This window comes from Thamnophis elegans, chromosome 6 (assembly GCF_009769535.1).
Source record: "Thamnophis elegans isolate rThaEle1 chromosome 6, rThaEle1.pri, whole genome shotgun sequence".
Lineage (NCBI taxonomy): Eukaryota > Metazoa > Chordata > Lepidosauria > Squamata > Colubridae > Thamnophis > Thamnophis elegans.
Window position 1 is genome coordinate 72,403,261 of NC_045546.1, and position 20,233 is coordinate 72,423,493.

The following is a 20,233-nucleotide window of genomic DNA, read 5'->3' on the forward strand; positions in this document are numbered from 1 at the left end:
TAAAACATAACTTTCTATAACTATTTATGCAGCTTAGTCAGAATGGAAGTATATTAGTTACTTGATTTTTCTATAAGCATGTTATCAAGTACATAAATTTTCTATTTTCAAATTATATTTTCTAACTTACTTATAAAATTTCAGTTTGGGAAATTCATTAAAATTGAAATATTTCCTGCCAAAATAGTGTGTGTATGTATTTATGGATACACACCATGCATGCATACATGCACACACACAAACGTATCTGAAAGGAAAAATGAGCAAATTTCAATTAGGTGATATCTGACCTAAGAAAATCGTGACACTTAAATAATAAAATACATTTTATGGTATAAATTCTTAGAGCAGAGGTTCTTGGGTTATTGTTGTTTTGCTGAAAAAGGCTAAAGTGGCAGTGCCTATGCCTCCGTAACTGAGAGTGAAAACCTAGGATCTACTTTTAAAGATCTATTATAGCAATGGTGACTTAGTTCAAACGTGATAATTTTAACTTTTGGGGTACTCTGGTACTTCTAGGAGATAGAGTTCAAAATAAGCATTTTTCAATAAATACCTTTTTATACTGTATTGGAGTAGGGAAATCCTTACCATTGAAGAATAAATTGGAAAATAATTATTTCCTTCCTCCCCCGATGTATTACTCATAAATGCTGAATGCTGAAGCCAAATGGCAACTATAGTTCATATCAGAATTTTAATTAGTAAATAGCAACTTAAGCATGCCTATTAGGTTGACTATAATAAAATTTAATCCATTTAGGTTGAATTACTGTCAAACTAAATTCAGGAGAGGCACTGAGATTATTTTTAGAAGCCCCTATTATCACCCTTTAACCACATGGATAGAAGTAGCAATCTCACTTGAATTACACTAATTATTGCAATTTATTTCCCACTTTTGTGTCCTTCATTAAAATCTGTCCTTCATTAAGGAGGCCAAGAAAATATTAAATTGGAAGGGGAGGAATGATTTAATTTTTATTCTTGAATTAACCAGGAGGTATTTTCCACCTTGTGGGTAGCATTCCTTGTGTTTAAAGACTCCAATCTTTAAAACCTTCTCAGAGGGAGGAGCTATCTGTCTCCCAAACCGGACTGAGAGGAAGATTAGCCCTCAACCTCATATGTTTTTTTAAATCTGTAATTTACTTCAGTGAAATCCAGAGAGTCAGGATGCATACAGTTAAACTATGAAATTCACTGTCAGAAGTTGTGGTAATGGTAGCCAAATAAGTTTGTAGGGGATCAAACTATCAATTCCTATTCATAATTGATATTTGTTTACTATTTTCTAGTACGCAGAAAGCCTTAGATACTGGCTGCTGAGAAGCAATCTAGAATAGAATAGAGCTGGAAAGGAGCTTGGAAGTCTTCTAGGCTGGCCCCCTGTTCAAGCAGGAGACCCTATACCTGGGATGGCAAACCTATGGCACGTGTGCTACAGGTGGCACGGGGAACCCTCTCTTCAGTCACGTGAGCCGACACCCAGCTCAGCTCTACTGCGCATCTATGTGCACCTCCCACTGGCCATCTGATTTTCAGGTCTCTGCTGCATATGCAGGAGACATGTGTGCATGTACAGGGGGGTCTCACATGCATATGTGCAGGGGGTAGCATGGGAGGGGGTGCCCCCCACACCCCATGTTTGGCCCCAGCAGCCTAGCAGAGAGGCCTGTTAGGCCCAAAATAGCCTGTGTGTGTGTGTGTGTGTGTGTGTGTGTGTGTGTGTCGCACGGGCATTGCATTATGGGTGTGGGCCCATGCGTGTGCGCTGTCACACGCACACACATGCTTTTGGCATGCAAGGACAAGAAGGTTAGCCATCACTGCCCTATACCACTTCAGACAAGTGGCTGTCCAGCGTCTTCTTAAAAACCTCCAATGATGAAGCGCCTACGATTTCTGAAGGTAAGCTGTTCCACTGGTTAATTGTCCTCACTGTTAGGCAGTTTCTCCTTAATTCCAAGTTGCTTCCCTCCTTGATTAGTTTCCATCCATTGTTTCTTGTCCTGCTCTGATGCTTTCAAGAATAATTTGAACCCCTCTTCTTCGTGGCAGCCCTCCAAAAATTGGAATACTTCTATCATGTCTTCTTTTATCTAGACTAGCCAAACCCAAATTCTGCAACAAAGGCCTTTTTTAATTGCTCTTAGTTACTCTTCTCTGAATTTTTTCCAAAGTCTCAACATCTTTTTTGTAGTGTGGTGACCAAAATTGGTTGCAATATTCTAGGTGTGGTCTTACTAAAGTTTTGTAAAGTGGTACTAATACTTCACGTAATTTTGATTCTATGCCTGTTTATACAACCCAGGATTGTATTAGCTTTTTTTTGGCTGCCACAATACACAGCTGGCTCATATTCAAGGACTCCAAGGTCCCTCTCACAATTACTGTTTTTGAGCCAGGTCTCACCTAATCTGTACTTATACCTTTGGTTTTTCCTGTCTAAATGTAAAACTTTGCTTTTTTCACATTAAAATTCATATTGTTGGATAGGGCCCATTGTTCAAATCTGAGGTTCTCTTCTGGGGCGTTGGCTACGCCTCCAACCTAGTGTCATCTGCAAATTTGATGAGTTCTTCTAACCCCTCATCTAAGTCATTTATGAAGATATTGAAGAATACTGGGCCTAAGTCGGAAGTTTGTGGTACCCTACTGCTTACTTCTCTCCATGTACCCCTTTTCCAATCCTCAAGGATTCCTTGATGCTCTGGGATTTTTGAAAGATATGGTACAATGGTTCTGAGATGCTGTGTTTCCCCAAAAATAAGACAGAGTATTATTTTCTTTTGACCCTTGAAATAAGCGCTTGGCCTTATTTTCAGGGAGATCTTATTATTTTTGAGGTGCACGAAGCGGCGAGCGTGGTCACCTCATGGCTGCTGCTGTGTTGCAATATTTTGGGAGAGGGCTTATTTTTGAGGAAGATCTTGTTTCAGTGCATGTGCTCAAAAGCCCAATTGGGCTTATTATCCAGGGAGGTCTTATTTTGGGGAAAACAGGGTAGTATCTATTTAGATTGTCCAAAAATAGGTATAAAAACTGGCCCCTTGGCCCCTCCAGTTGAATTTAGTCATTTTACTGGTCCCAAAAACTTTGCTTTTAGACATTCCGGTTCTTAGTTGTTCTACAGAACCCTTATTTTAAGACAGGGCTTGCCTGCAAGTTCCAGGAAGAGATCATTCCAAGGTGGAAAATGATCCTGCACAACTCAGGAAAATAAACAGAAAGAAAGAAAAAGGAAACAGCAGCAGCAATGAATAATAAAAACGTAATGGTACAGAAAGCTCTGAAAAACTCCACAAACTTAGCAGTTGATACTAGCTGATGAATTATGTTGAATTACAACAGGGAAATAAGATTTTTTCTTTTCTTTTACAGGGAGTAGAAGATCTGATTGGAATTCTGGAAAGGCACCAAATATATCCCCCCACTTTCCACGATAAAGAGCTCCATGTACCCTGTTCTGCAAGTGATGGGAGAGTAGTCCTAGTACTTCTTTCAAAATAGATACTGAATTCCTGACCATTTAGAGGCAGCTTTTAAAAAAATAATACCCCCCCCCCCTTTTGCTCACTGTACAAACTGAGTTGGAAGAAGAGGTTGATTTGGTTCTTCTCTACATTAAAAAAAGGCTTAGCTTTCCTCTTTTCTTCAGAAATAAGTATTACTTGAAGATCCAACCTTACCTAAGATAACTCTTTACTAAGGAAGAATAGGGAACCTTTAGGAAACTTGTGACTAAACATTGCATCTTAAGGGAGAGAGAATGTAAACAAGGGCAGAATGACCTCTCCTACTCCATGGATACTAATTAGAAGTTGGACCTTAACTCAGTAAAAATTGCTCTCTCCCATTGGGTAAGGAAAAGTAAATAGCCTTTTAGTCCATGACTACTGGGAGAGGCACTAATGTTCCTCCCCACCCCCTCAAAATTCTTAGAGTACTGTGAATGCTTACCTTTTTTCCCACGAATTCATTCCTAAGTCATTTAGCAAAAGCCTACATAAATGAAATGGTGACTGTGGCAGAGCAGATCTTGGCATCTTCTGATTTTCGCTTTTTGTGTTGTGATTCAGATGGTATCCATGAGCATATTCATTTTCTATGCAACTTTGCTGCATTATTGCTTCAATTATATCATTAGCTTGGGCATGACTCATGACAGACGGGGATGGGGATGGCTCATTTAATTTTATTTGTGGATGTAAAAGACACTCAGGACTACTACTGCCAATCTTTTCTAGCAACCTATCAAGAGCATCTTCTCCATCATCTATCTGAATGAAATCAGTTGGAGACTCAAAGTTCTGCTTATTTTTTTCCATAACCACAGAGAAGTTTCTGTTCATCTGGTCTACTGAACAAGCACCTAATGGTCCATACATCAATTGTCCATCCCATGAATATTTTCCAGAGATATCCCTAACAATTACTCTTACTTCTGAGAATGAGTCTTCCAATTCATCAGCCATTCCCCTTTTTGAAGGAATCTGGAGGTAAGAAATGACAGCATTGTCATTAAATTCAAAGATCTGTAAATTGGGGCTTCGGAAGATTTCAGGTGAGAGTTCAGAAGATTCCATACAAGAATTGCTGTGGTTTTCACTGATAAGACTATGTAGAACAGCAGGTCCTTCAGTTAGAGGATAATGGCCCAAATTGTTAACTAGATGTGTCATAATCATTCTTGCTGTCAGTGGTATTAACTCCAAGCTTCTCCGCTTCATTTCTGAAAATAGTTAATCATAACAATGATTATAATTTTAAAAAATAAAACAGCCTACAAAGACACACACACACACACATCCTTCTCAATTTTGAAATTTAGGAAAAGATACATTCTCAATTTTTATAAATATCTAAAATGAGAAGGTACAAGTTATACAGTCTGACAAGAAATTAACTAATAATATAATTTTAAGAATAGTATCTAAAGATATGCTAGTTGTGGATTTGAAACTAGATAGGTTTGCTCCAAGTATATTTAAAGGTACCACATTATTTAACCATAAATTGAAAACTGAAGAATATTAGAAACTACATAAGAGAGCAAAAGATCAGGAGCAGATTATTATTTCAAATCATCTGCAATAACTGTTTAATTTGCTCCTCTCTGTGATGCTGTGATACTTTGGCAACAATATGGAAGGTGTGTGGTCCAGACTGAAGTCTACTGAAGCAGTTCCCAGCCTTTCCAGCTTGGCATCCTGGCTCGATGTGGGGTCGGGTGACTGGCAGGCACACACACACACACACACACACACAGCTCCATTTATGCAAACAGTGGGCGCTGGTGCCTTCCACTAATACAAATGGAGTTTTGCACATAAGCAGATGGTGTTTGTGTTCGCGCACAAAGTTCCCGTCACACGAGCAGAGGGTGCTTCTGCTCATATGCAAAATTCCTTGCAAGTGGAGGGCACTGCCACATTCATGTGAATGGAGTTTTGTGGACGACTGCAAACGCCCTATGCTCGCATGAGTGGCATTTTATGCGCAAGCACAAGTGTGCTATGCTCGTGTGAGATGAGCTTCAGGCATTGTGGGCTCCCCATCTCTGCTGCGGCCTGGTTTCGAACAGGCTGCTGCCCGGTAATGGGCCCATTGGACAGTTATCCTATTGCTTCCGACCTTTCTGTTCCAAGAAAGCGGCAGCCAATTGTTTTCCTTCCTGTAGGCAAAGCTTAATGCACATAAACAGTTATTTTTTTAAAAAAAATATTTATTTACATAAATTTATTATGTCAATTTAAATTTGTTAACATAAAATAAAAGAAAGGAGATGGAGCCAATCAAATGATAAATTTGATTATATTGCTGCTGCCATGGGGCAAATGGAAAGGAAGGAAGGAAGGAAGGAAGAAAGGAAAGAAAGAAAGAAAGAAAGAAAGAAAGAAAGAAAGAAAGAAAGAGAAAAGGAATCAGCTGGCCAATTGGTCTTACAAGTCACATTATCCTGGGAGATATATATATATATATATAATATATATATATATATATATATATATATATATATATATATATATATATATATATATATATATATATACATACTTAAAGTCACAACCCCTGGTATGCCCAAGTATGGGAGGAAGGTCACACTTCCACTCTCTGTCATTAGGCTCGTCACAAGAGACCATCCAGACAGAAACCCAATATTTTTTTACTGTTGCCTTTTTTGTTACATTTGTTATATTTATGCTGATAAATAAATAAAGGGAGACTAGTATAGATCTATTTCAAGCTATTTAGCTCTCATCAGCTAGCCATACCCAAGTTTTTGGGAATCGAACCTGTGCTCCATTGCCTCCCAGGCAGTGAGTTAACCTTTTGAGCTACAGAGAACGACTCCTTTATCAGCCAGCCAGGGTGACTTTAAGTATATACCTCCCACCCTGGCTGGCTGATAAAGGAGTCGTTCTCTGTAGCTCAAAAGGTTAACTCCCTGCCTGGGAGGCAATGGAGCACAGGTTCTATTCCCAAAAACTTGGGTATGGCTAGCTGATGAGAGCTAAATAGCTTGAAATAGATCTATACTAGTCTCCCTTTATTTATTTATCAGCATAAATATAACAAATGTAACAAAAAAGGCAACAGTAAAAAAATATTGGGTTTCTGTCTGGATGGTCTCTTGTGACGAGCCTAATGACAGAGAGTGGAAGTGTGACCTTCCTCCCATACTTGGGCATACCAGGGGTTGTGACTTTAAGTATATACCTCCCACCCTGGCTGGCTGATAAAGGAGTCGTTCTCTGTAGCTCAAAAGGTTAACTCCCTGCCTGGGAGGCAATGGAGCACAGGTTCGATTCCCAAAAACTTGGGTATGGCTAGCTGATGAGAGCTAAATAGCTTGAAATAGATCTATACTAGTCTCCCTTTATTTATTTATCAGCATAAATATAACATACATACATATATATATATATATAATAGTAGAAGTGGATCAGAGTTTGACAAAAACAGCTGAAGTAATAAGAATAAGTAGTTGAAATAACAAAAATGTGAAAAAGTCCATCCTTAACTTTATAGCCAGTCAGAAAAAAATAATAATATTCTAAAACCTTATGCTGGATTTGGCGCTGGGCTATGTGAAAAATTATAGATTTGGTTTCCATATCATATAAAAGTTGGTATGAGACTTATTTTTAAGATATAAAATTATACTTGATGTTGATGCATAAATCTTAATTTGCCAAATTTCTAATATTGGGATTTAATGTAATTTTCAGTGAAAAGCATAAAGAATTCTAGCAGTATTTATCATTTATAAAGCCAAGTTCCCATACTCCATAGGAATCTAAGGTTGGATTATACTTAAGAAGAAAAAAGAACTGGCAATAAAGCATAAGTAAGTATTTAAATTTTGTTTAAACTTATGATGAACTGGTTTCTAAAGCTGTGAGCTTTGTACATTGCCCTCAGATAGGAAATAACAATCAAACCTAATTGTTATATTTCCAACAGTGTTTTGAATATGTATTATATACTTTGACGATCAACACTGGATAATATACTAACTAAAGAATTCTCATGCCAGTTTTTCCTAACTATAATATTCACAGTAAATTAAATATCCACCTTCTACCAATATTTCCTTTATTGCACACCAATTTTCCTGTAACTAATATTTCTCTCAGAATTAATAAGCTCTTATTAGGTAAAGCTGTTCGCCTCTGTGCTATTTTGCTTTTGATGTTAAAGGGAAGGCCTAGAAATTATTACAGAGCAAATGGTTCACAAACCAGGATTTTTTATTTTAAAAGCAGTTGTGGTGCATTTTGATGCATTTGGATATATAACTTTTTACTATTACATGTTTGTGTGTTTAGGTATATGTCCCTTACAGATATGTACTATACATACGTATATTGCATGTATGAAAAAGGATATATAGGGTGACATATTAAGAAATTTATCTGAATTTGAAATGCTTCTAACATAGAATATACACTAATGCGAACACGCACACATTATCTATTAACTATTAATCTCTCCCTGTTGCTTCTTTAACTGCAAGCTCTCTACATTGATTTAAGATTAATAAGCAAACTGTTAAGATATCAGCTATCAATTGCTTACTTTAAAAGTGGAATAGGAAAAAATCCTTGCACCAATTTCAATTGCATTTGTAGGAAGGGAAAGTTGACAGGTCTGACTATTTTAAAAAGGAAATACACTGAAACAATGAAAGACTAAAAGGAAATGAACTTTATGAGGTGGCAAAATTTTAATATGTATTTATGTTAATAAGGAAAATATATATGAATTGTACTGTGAATTGTCTAAGTAAAGGCATCTTTTATACCTAATAATTGAGTTTATCTATTAAAATAGTGGATATATTTTATTTGTAGAACAATAATAACCAAATTATTTCTGTTATTTGTTTCAGATAAGAGTTTCATTTATGAAATCTGGTTAAAAAGAAAAAAAATCTTCAAATTTATAGAGATACAGTATGAGAAACCTGTTGTTTCCAATTTTTTTTATGCAGATATCTTCTTCAAAAATATTTGAAAACCACTACATAAGCTAGAAATTAATTAGCTATGCAGTAGTTATATATAGGATTATACACGTGTCTTCTCAGTAGGTGCGAATTCTCCAATTTAAATGAAAGTGCAGCAAAACACACACACACACACACACAACTTAAATCTCAAAAGATTGACAAACCTCATGGTGCTCTCATCTTAAGCCTTAATTATCTATTCATACATTTTCCATTAGACCTTCTTCTCTGGGAGCTCAAGATGGTATGCATGGCAACCTCCCCTCCCCCTCAGATTATCCCCAATTAGATTGGGTTTGGTCACTCGATGAGCTCCACAGTGCGGTACGGATTTAACCTTGATCTAAATATACTACACTGGCCTTCTGGAGATATGGGACAAAGAATGCGAAAACATAGTGAGGTTTGATTATCCTATAATATTTTGATTATTTTAAACACAGCTTTGATACCATACTAATACCATACTATACTGCAGTTTTCTAGTATGGCACAAAATGTCGCTGGAGGAGAGACTGAATGACACCATGAAATATTATTCTTGAGTTTTCTTCTGGGTTATTATAAACCATGAACCTCAGCACAAACACAACTAAAATTATTGGGTTCTAGATTATTATTGGAAACACCCTCTATGAAACTTCGTTGCCAAATATTATAATGAAAGAATGACTAGGTTTCCCGTATTTGCATATGTCAGCACAGGATTTTATCTAAGTATGAAAACTATTCCAAAAGTAATATTTATTGAAAAGGAAGCTTCTTCCTTTTCTTGTTGTAGCTCTTTCAGAAAGTATTGCATGATGGCCCTCAAGGAAGATTTGAAATGTGGACATGAAATTATAGTGACAGAAGAGAAAGAAGTTCAGGTGGAAGCAACTTGCATCAGAACATACTCCAACATGCCGCCTCCAAATTAAAGATTTATCGTATCTTAAACATAATGCTTACATTTATTAGGGCTCAGTTCTTGTAAAATATATATTTTTCTTTTCCAGAGAGTTTTCAATGAAAAATAAAAGATGCTGTTCCCTTTCAAATTATTTGTTACCTTCAGCAACAGTGAGCAAATTATTCAGGTCTGCAGAAGACTGAACCAGAATCACTTCAGAATTCCTGACATTTCCTAGAGGCATAAAGGGATCATATATCTCACTGGAGAGATCGGCAAGACTTAAAAGATAATGGCTTTGCTGGTTGTACAGGCTTGAACCATAAACACAACAATTCAGGATCTGCAGTAAAACAAAAACCAAAACCGTATATAAAATGAAATACCATGAAGTTATTCAAGAGAAAGCACCTTAGGGATGTTGAACTTGAGCTTCTAATTGTTATGAACACTACTAAATTAAACAAAAACTGCTTGAGTAATTCCTAAAAAAATACCTTTTAAAATGGAATATATAGATATAGATATATAATCTCAAATAAGGAATTGAAATGATACTGAGAACTTGTTCTATTTCACATTTGAAATACATGAATATAGAAAATAAATGGGACAACGATACATTTGAAAATGTATCTTATACAAGAGCAATCGAAAGGAATTAATCATGTCCAAAGCACATATGTTAAAGACAAAACTGGTGTTAACAGTATGGGCAGGATCGATCAGTTTCGATTCAGTATGTTATTATTCATATACATAGTTATCAGGAAGTGAAGTATTTAGGTACGACCATTCATGCTTACCCTATAAATATAATCAAGCAATGGAGTATTAGAAGAATACTGATTTTCAAAATTGGAAGTAAATACAGGCTCCAACAGTATCGTCACTGGCAATGTCATGCACCAATCCAATAAACAAAGTAACAATGAGACTATAAACTAAAACAGAAAAATGTCCAAATATTAGTTACACTTAGAAAAGTTGTAAAACCTGATTAAACAAAATTAAATTTACCAGGAAATATATGATATGCAATCAAAAGAATATGATCTGAAAAATCTATGAACAAATACCATTCATTCATCAACACTAAAGTTATTACCGATAATCTATTTGAACTCTAAGCTGAAATTTGCTCTCTTCCCTGAAAACAGCAATTATCAATTATACAAGCCAAATTGTCCAATTTAAACATTAGCTCTTCGTGCTAACTATGCAATATTGAGACAAAATGAAGCCATCTAATCATTACACACCTTTTTATCACTTTCCACAGGAGAGTATTCTGCGCTTGGTAACAGAAATGCAATAGTGGCAACAAGGACCTGTGACAAAGCAATTTTAAAATAAATTTACAGAAATATTTAGTTTCCCAGTCAAAGCATAGGGCAGTTCAAAAATATAAGTGAAATATGAATTATTACTTGTCATTATTTACCGTTTACCTTTTTTTCTTCAACTCTATTGCCTAAAATGATTATCAAGGTTTCTAAGAGGAAAAAGAAAATTTGGTACTAATGCGATTTTCTTTTCCTTCACAGATTTGCAGTCAGCTAAATCTCTTCAATTTGCAAAGATCAGCTTAAAGCCCTAGAACCATGATATAGCAATATAGCAATAGCAGTAGACTTATATACCGCTTCATAGGCCTTTCAGGCCCCTCTAAGCGGTTTACAGAGAGTCAGCATATTGCCCCCAACAATCTGGGTCCTCATTTTACCCACCTCGGAAGGATGGAAGGCTGAGTCAACCCTGAGCCGGTGAGATTTGAACCGCTGACCTGCTGATCTAGCAGTAGCCTGCAGTGCTGCATTTAACCACTGCGCCACCTTGGCAAACCTATGGCACACGTGCCACAGGTGGCACACGGAGCCATTTGTTAAGGCAAACAAGGCGATGCCCTGTCAGCTGCAGTGTGCATGCACACTGGCCAGCCGACTTTGGCCTTCTTTTGAGGCCGTTTTTCACCCTCCGGAGGCTTCCTTGAAGCCTCCGGAGTGTGAAAATCTGGCCCTATGGGCAAACCGGAAGTTCAGGAATTGACTTCCAGGTTCTCCGTAGGCCCATTTTTCACCCTCTGGAGGCTTCCCTGAACGTTCCGGAGGGCATAAACCGGCCCTACCAGCAAACCGAAAGTCACATTCCCAAACTTTTGAGTTCCCCATAGATCTGTTTTTCGCCCTCTGGAGGCTTCAGGGAAGCTCCTGATGTCTCCGGGGGCCAGCGGGGCTGTTTTTGCCCTCCCTAAGCTCCTAGAAAGTCTCTGGAGCCTAGGGAGTGCGAATAAAACCATGCTAAAAGCAGGGGGCGTTGGTCGCGCGCATATGCATGCGCTGGGTTGGTGGTGTTGGTGCTGCATGCATAGCATTATGGATATGGCATGCCCATGCATGCCCCCCCCCCGCTTTTGGCATGGGAGTCAAAAAAGGTTAGCATCACTGCCCTAGAACATCCTGCAGAAACTTTTTATCAATGTTGCAGTAGCTGATGATATGATTATAATGAATAATGATTGTGTGAATGGACATATGAGTAGCTAAAATAGAAAAGGCAGTCCCAAAGATAGTAGACTATCTCATCCCTGGCTAATGAAATGAGTAAAGATTCCTCTGACACTTAATTTCTGATGCTTTGATATACTTGGAATGTTTGCAAATGATGGACTTGCATAAATTTTGTCCAACATTCTCCTCTTAAATGAAAGCAGGCGAAGTTTTATACAATCTGAAGAGAAGGCAGATTAAGAAATAAGTTCCCAACTTTCTAAATGCAGATATTCTGATCTAAAGAAATCTATGTGCAACGTATCAGCACTGGTCCTCAGAATGAACTAAATTCATTGTCCTCCAGAAGGAAGGAGGCAAAGTTTGGTATGACAAAAAACCAAATTAACTTTTGGCAGAAAGGAAGGATTTGGATGCAATTCATTGTCATGAAAATGCAACCCTGAGATAGAAATATAACTTTAAAAATCTGTAAGTAGATGCAACTGCCACTAAAATGAGAATGAACTGTTTCTAGAAATGTCCAAAGGCTAGAAAGAGCTAGCACTATTAAAATCTAGCTGAAGTTCCAAGTAGAGAACTAATTAATCTAATAATTCTTTACAATGTTTTAAAGATTAAGATATAAAAGAAAACTGTAAAAAACCTCCATTGTAATTTCTGAAATAGGTATATTTAAAAATGGAACCAGCAAAATATTGGTTCCTGCACCATATTTTGTGGGTTATTAGAAAGAGAATAAACCCTAATTAGCTTATATGCTTTGTAGTAAATTGCAGCCAGATGGCTTTGGCAGCAGAGGGAGAGAGGACTCAAATACACCACTACAGAATTACTAGTGCTATATCTGCTGAGAGGGACATAGAACATGAAGTGGTTTGTGTTTTCTAAAAACATTTTATAATTATTTTAAACAGCTACTGAAGTGCACAGCATCTCCATTAGCATAGGAGGATTAAAATGTGTCTGCTCCAAATAAGGCATTACATTTCACTTAAAAAGCAAGCATTATAAACAAATACCAATTTCCATATATAACTATTTTGGAAATGAAACATACTTCAATAATTTTTTGAGGTAGAGAAATGTTGTATTTCTGTAGTTTTTCCCAGTAAGATGTCAACAACTGGAAGATGTCACATGCTGCTTGTGCAATCTGCTTGTTAGAAAACTGCAAAAATGAAAAACAAATTAATAAGAAATAAAGAACCAATACCATCACAAGTGGTTTGCTGTATTTCTAAAAATTTCTTTCTCACTATCATTACATAAATTAACATTAAAAAACAAAGTAACATTAAATTGGCCTCTCTACATTATGTGACTTTATATCCAAGGGTAAACGATGTTACAATCTCAATCAACCGTGATTTAGGCCAGCAGGTGGCTTTTCCCATTTGATTCTGTAAACAGCTTAGAATGCTGTAAAACAGTGGTCTCCAACCTTGGTAACTTTAAGACCTGTGGACTTCAACTTTGCTGGCTGAGGAACTCTGGGAGTTGAAGTCCACAAGTTTTAAAGTTGCCAAGGTTGGAGACCACTGCTGTAAAACACTATGAAGTGGTATATAAGGTGCTAAGTGCTATTTTCCTTAGAATACCTTAAGAAGGAATGGAGTTAACCATTCTCAAAACAGTTGTGTTCCTAATAGAATTACTATGCTAAACCCATTTGCTAAAAAAAAGAAATCTCAGTCACAGAGGGCAAGGAAGTTTTTTTGCTTTGTTTTTAAACATGAGAAACTGAAATTAGTTATTATTTTAATAGAATTACATAATTCTTTTTGCTATGCTGTAACTCAGCAAATAATGAGTATATAAAAAATCCAGGTACATCATCCCAAGGCTTTTATGAACTCTACAAAAGCTTAAATTATAACAGTTTTATTTAGATATCAGAAGACTTGTTGCTCTAAAAGCTTATTCATAGTAAATAATTTGTAAATACATAATTCACTGTCTCTAATAAATGACAAATGTTTCTGATATTTTCAAAAACATAATAATAGACCAAATAAATGAACCTTCTGAATAACTTAAAGAATTCTAAGTAAATACTCTTTGTTTTTGGTCAGCCCACACAGTTGAATACACTTAAAATCATTTGCTCTGCTTGTACCTTTAGTGTCACACCAAAAACATTTATTGCATCTTTTACTTGAGGATGGTTGGTACAGTTCACAAGTTCTTCACATATCCAAAGCCCAAGACAGCAAAGGGCTAAATACCTTTAAAAAAATTACTTTGATAAGTCACAAAGTTATCTATATTTTCTTACAGTAGTAGGGTCTTTAAATTGAATTATAAATAATCACCATGCATAAGGTTCAGATTGTCTCTATTTTAGAGTAAATGTTTTTCTTTTGTTTTTTTGTTTTAGTGCTAAATGCAAGCCTTAACATTTCTGCCACAAAAAGCAATGTTTGGTCTTTTGCCAAAGTTGTATTCATTTTTTATATTTATAGTCTAGCTTTATGATGTTAAGGGTCTTATTCTACATGTAAGGACAATGAAATTACAATTACTTTTTGCCCTCTTCTGTGAGCCATTGGCTTTACTTTTTTGTCTGTAATTTACTTTGAGCCGAAATAATTTTTACCTTGGACAGCAGACATGTCTTTCTTTCACCAATATACTATATGTTCTTTAATTATATTTTGTAATATTTTGTTTTGTTTCATTCAGGATTTTACCTTGAAGCTTCACTTGGTTCCTCTGTGGCATTCTTTAAAAGAATATTTATGAGGCAAAGCTAGAAGAAGAAAATACAATAATAAAGTATTTCTTCTGACAGACATATTTTAGATTTTTGCTTTTTTTCAATAAAATTAAGTGACAAAACTTAAAGACAAATAAGGTTAATAAACTCACTGGACATTTCTTAAATCAATAAATGAACAGTATTTGACATCAATCCTGAAAACTGCTACTTAATAATTACAAAATAGAAAATATTATTCTATTTAAACCTTGTTAACATTTGTTTTCGTGGGAAAATGGCAACATTGACCCTCAAAATAGCACACCTGACCTCACCGTAACTATTATTTCTCTGCAAAGGTGTAAACTCTTCTGAAAGCTACCAGCCGCTTAATTAAAAGTATTTTTTTCCAAATTAAGGAATACATAGTGTTATCCATTAGAAATTCATTATGCCTGTTATAAATGATAATACATATTTTTTAAAATACAATTTCCTTAAAGAATCAGGAAAAAGTAGAACTTCCAGGTGGATATTGGCGATGCTACCAAATAAATACATTGTGCAGTTTTTTTAAAGTTCTTTCACTTTTCTGAGCCAAAGGATAAACAGGGACTGGATGAGGGCTAACAAGCTTGTACTCAACCCGGAGAAGACCGAGTGGCTGTTGTGTTTCCCTCCCAAAAATTCGACCAGTGTTCCATCGCTCAGGCTGGGGGGTCAAATTTTATACCCCTCAGAGAGGGTTCGCAACTTGGGAGTCCTCCTGGATCCACAGCTGACTTTCGACCACCATCTGACGGCTGTGACCAGGGGGGCATTTGCCCAGGTTCGCCTGGTACGCCAGTTGCGACCCTACCTGAACCGGGAGGCTCTCACAACAGTCACTCGGGCCCTTGTGACCTCTAGGCTGGAATACTGCAATGTGCTCTACATGGGGCTGCCCTTGAAGAGCATCCGGCGACTTCAGCTAGTCCAGAATGCGGCCGCGCGAGTGATTGTGGGCGCACCTCGGTTCGCCCACATAACACCTATCCCCCGTGAGCTGCGCTGGCTACCTGTTGATCTCCGGGTGCGCTTCAAGGTGCTACTCACCACCTATAAAGCCCTCCATGGTAGTGGATCTGCGTACTTGAGAGACCGCCTCCTGCCAATTACCTCCCTACGACCTATAAGATCACATAGATTGGGCCTCCTCCGAATACCATCCACCAGTCAGTGTCGACTGGCAACTACACGGAGGAGGGCCTTTTCAGTAGCAGCTCCGACCCTTTGGAACGATCTCCCCATGGAGATTCGTACCCTCACCACCGTCCAGACCTTCCGCACAGCCCTCAAGACCTGGCTATCCCGTCAGGCCTGGGGATAAGATCACAATCTGTCCCCACCCAAATGAAGAATGAATGTTGTGTACTATTTTACTCTTATGTATTGTTTTATGTTTATTGTTTACACCCCCCTCCCTATTTTATGTAAGCCGCCCTGAGTCCCCGCGGGGAAAAGGGCGGCCTATAAGTATTAATAAAATAAAATAAAAATAAATAAATAAACTTAAAATTTTGAGATGATGGTTTAAGTAATTTCACACAAGAGCTGCCATAGGAAAATAGCATACACCAGCAGGCAAACAAGGCATCAGTGTATACATTCGTCACCTTATTTTCTAAGATAAAATCTAGCAGTACTATTGGCGATAAAGTTATGCTGGAAGCTGTACTTTGAATGCTATGCAAAACATTTAAAGGAAAACTTGTGGGAATATTATTGAAACATCTCGATTATATTATTAAATTTGTATCATGAAAAACTGTCCCCATCAAAACAAAAAGACTGTGCAGAGATAAGTCAACCTGTGGATGAAGGAGAGCAACTACCTGATTAAAGCTTTGGAAGTATTCTTTGAGTATATCTATACTCACACTCTAAGCCTAACCCTAATTTTAACCTGATTTATATCCCAAACCCACTGGATAACACTAAGCCTTAACTATATATTACATTGAGAAATATTTTATTTTATTTGTCCTATAATTTCATTAAACTAGTTTCAGTAAATAAAACTAAACACTGAAGGATAAATATGCATACACACAAAACCATTTTTCTTTAATTTTCCCCCATACTATTCCTGATTCAATTTCATTCCAAAAAACATTTAAATTATTTGGCATTTTCTCAAGGGGTAGCTGTTTCAATGCCTTAATCATTTTGGTTCTCCTTTGTCCCATCTTTTCCATTTCTAAAATATCATTTAAGATACAACTATTCTGGCTCTAAGTTGCCAATAAGCTGTTTATCACATGTGCATTAAGAACTAAATCCCTTTTTGTACCTCAACACAAATATTTTTTAAAAAAACATTTTCTATATCATTTAAAAGTAAGAGAATAGCACAAGTTGGATTTGCATGGCACTCTAACACACAGTATACAGTATATTAAATGCAACACTTATTTCAGGAAGGCAGCCTGACTACCTATTACCATATAGATCAGCTCACAAAGAAAAAAAATTACTTTGACATCTGCAGTTCCCGTTGTGATTCCTGCTTCAGTAACAGATGACAACATTAAGATGTCTTGGTAAAGGTTAGGGAAGCAAATCAGAGATCCAAGAATAGTATTTGCTTCTAAGCGAGGAGCCTGTAACAAACAAATGCATATGTTTATATTGCTATATTAATAAAAAAAAATAGATCCTGGTAATATCAAAGCAGAAGCCAGTGATTAAGGCCCTAGTCTAGAAACAGGGAGACTGTGAAGTCTAGTACTGTCTTAGGCATTACAGGCAGCTGGGTGACTTTGGGCCAGCCAGCCTCTCTCAGCCCAACCACCCTCACAGAGATGTTGTAGGGAAAATAGGAAGAGCTTTAACACTAAAGCTTTGATGTGTCTCTTATATATAATGATAGTATAACTAGAAGAGCATCCAAAGGCCACAAAAGGAAGGATTGGGGTCCATAAATCCCCTTCCCTTGAACATTCTCAACAACAGTCAACATACCATAGAGGGAAGAATTCACAATTTCCAGGTACAGTTTGATACCATTTCATTTATTCATCAATGTTTTGCTTCTCTTAACGAAATTGGTTTGAATTAACAGAAAGCTTCAGTAATTAACAAAATCTCTAATTACATAAATATTCATGAATATTCAATCTTTGATGCTTGAAGACACCCACAGAACATTGAATTCCACTGCCAATTTCTGATATCACAGACAGTCCTTGACTTAGGACCCCAATTAGGACTGGACATTCCACCATAAATAAGTGCAATATAAAGTGAATCATCATGTAAACTGGACCTGATTTTATGACCATTTTTAAAGTGGCTGTTAAGCGAATCTTTCTTCCCAATTGTCTTTGCTTGTGGGAAGCTAGCTAGGAAGGTTGCAAAATTCAATTACATGAGTACAAGATGCTACAATCATCGTAAATGCAAGCTAGTTGCCAACTACCCAAATTGTGGTCGTGATTGTGGGGGTTGTATGACCGATATAACTTTGTGAATGGATCATAAGTATTTTTTTCCAAATCACTGTAACTTTGAACCATTGTTAAATGAACAGTTGTAAGTTGTGGGCTTTCTGTACCCAGAGCCCAAGGAAACACCTTTGCTATACAGCTCATGCTGTTCTGGTAAGCCACTGATTACTCAGAAAAACAATTCAGGGAACAAATATAATTTGAGGGAAGAAAAAAAAAATATTACCAGAAAATAACTTTCAATGAACAATTTTTGAATTCCTTATATGTTTGACTAAACTGCATGATACAGAAGGGAAAAAAAAGTATTCATTTTTTCTTTAAATGGTATTTTTCATCAAAATGACATAACATTTCCAGATGCTCTTCTGCAACTACCAAAGATTGCACCTGCAAATGTAAGACGGACTGCATAAATTGCTATTTTTGAAAATTTATCTTTCTCAATGCACAAGTGATTAATTTCTAACCCGATCAGAAATTGAAACACGAACATGAAAATGAATGAATTAAAAATGAGAAAAATATTCAGATCTCAATCAAGTATATTATCATTTATTTTCATAGCTAAAACAAATGAAATCTAGAAAGCTCGTTTGTTCTACTTATATTTATTTTCAAAAAGAATGCATTTCCTAGCATTCAACTTAATATTATGTAATAAAAATATCCTACTTCAACAACATGAGTTCTGGCTTCACTATGTACCTGACAATGGGAAGTGATCAACAAGATATCAGTTCGTACTGTCAATCAGAAAAGAGAAATCATAATGAAAAATATACTGCTACCTTGAAATTTGAAATGTTTGGCAAGTTCTTATTTGGAAAAAAAATAATCCAAACATAATTCTGCTCCAATGCCACACTGCACTAATGATTCTTTTCTTACTAAGAGTAAGAAAATCTGCACATTGTTAACAATCGTACACTGAACGCTGACTTACTCACCTCCAACATGTTTGTACTAAGAATTCTAGTTGTCGCTGTTATGAAGTCTCTTATTAGCAGTGTAAAGCCGGGTAACCGCAAAAAGAAAAAGAATGGGGAGCAGTGTTTGATGATAGTGTTCAAAACATCCTGAAAAGGGGAAACAATGGAATGTATGAATAAGTTAAGAATTTTTCATTTGTCCTTAAAATCAGTATCCTTTTCTTATGTAATAGGCGAAAGATTCTCTGGTTCATGAGGACAAATGTACTGCATACTGCAAGAAACCTAGTTTTTTTTTTTTAATACAACTGGCTGTTATGTGTAGAGTACAGGTAGGGATGGGCAGCTGAGATCATCTTCATTTTGGTTAAACATATAGATATAATGCCTACTTTGAAGTAAATATATTTCAATATTAAAAATGATTCTTTCAGTATTTATATATGAATTTTAAAATTCACACATGCATGAAGGGTCCTTGGTGCTCTCTGAGCTTGGCTGTTTTCTTGCAAATATTTTATTATCAAACTAGGTAACATCATCAGACAAATGCTGAAGATGTTACCTGCTTTGGGTGATGAAATATCTGCAAGAAAACAGCCAAGCTCAGAGAGCACCAAGGGTACCACTTAGGGACCCTCATTTCAATTCTGAGCTACAAATATTCTCCTTTATTGGTACACATGAATGTATCCTCATTTCAAAATAACATATTGTCTGAGGAAATATCAGCAATACACAGTAAACATAAAAAAATGGGAACCTACAAGATTCCAATAATGTTCAGAGGTGCAAGAATTTATTAACATGAAGAGGAACACAACCCTAATTGACAATATTTTTCTTATGTTCTCCTATCTCAGTCTAGTAAAGGAAACCCAAAGGCAGGAAATCCATAGTAGCAGGACACCTCCACCCACCCCCATCCATGTCTAAAAAGCTACCACAATAAAAACTTTTTGCCAAATAAACAATAAAAATAGTAATGAGATGTTACTCCTCTTTTTTTGCCACCATAGACCAACACAGCTGTCCCCTGATGTCTAAAACCTGAAAGGCTTATTTCAGATTTTTGAAGATTAGTCTTCCAGCTTCTTTCACAAATGTAGAGCTATAGATGACATGTGACGTGTGTTATGTCAAATGGAAGTGCTTTTCCAATTCTGTCTGCTTTTCCCACAATCAGAATACC

At 36.4% G+C, this 20,233-nt stretch overlaps 1 protein-coding gene across 1 annotated transcript in view; it reads right to left on the reverse strand.

Moving 5' to 3' along the window:
• The window catches only part of RALGAPA2 (Ral GTPase activating protein catalytic subunit alpha 2), a 194,857-nt gene that overhangs the window by 86,581 nt on the left and 88,043 nt on the right, over positions 1–20,233 (reverse strand). The window contains 9 exon segments of the mRNA XM_032219499.1: positions 3,964–4,735; positions 9,570–9,753; positions 10,217–10,354; positions 10,673–10,741; positions 12,981–13,091; positions 14,040–14,148; positions 14,614–14,672; positions 17,138–17,263; positions 19,060–19,188. Coding sequence (XP_032075390.1) covers positions 3,964–4,735; positions 9,570–9,753; positions 10,217–10,354; positions 10,673–10,741; positions 12,981–13,091; positions 14,040–14,148; positions 14,614–14,672; positions 17,138–17,263; positions 19,060–19,188 — 1,697 coding nt within the window.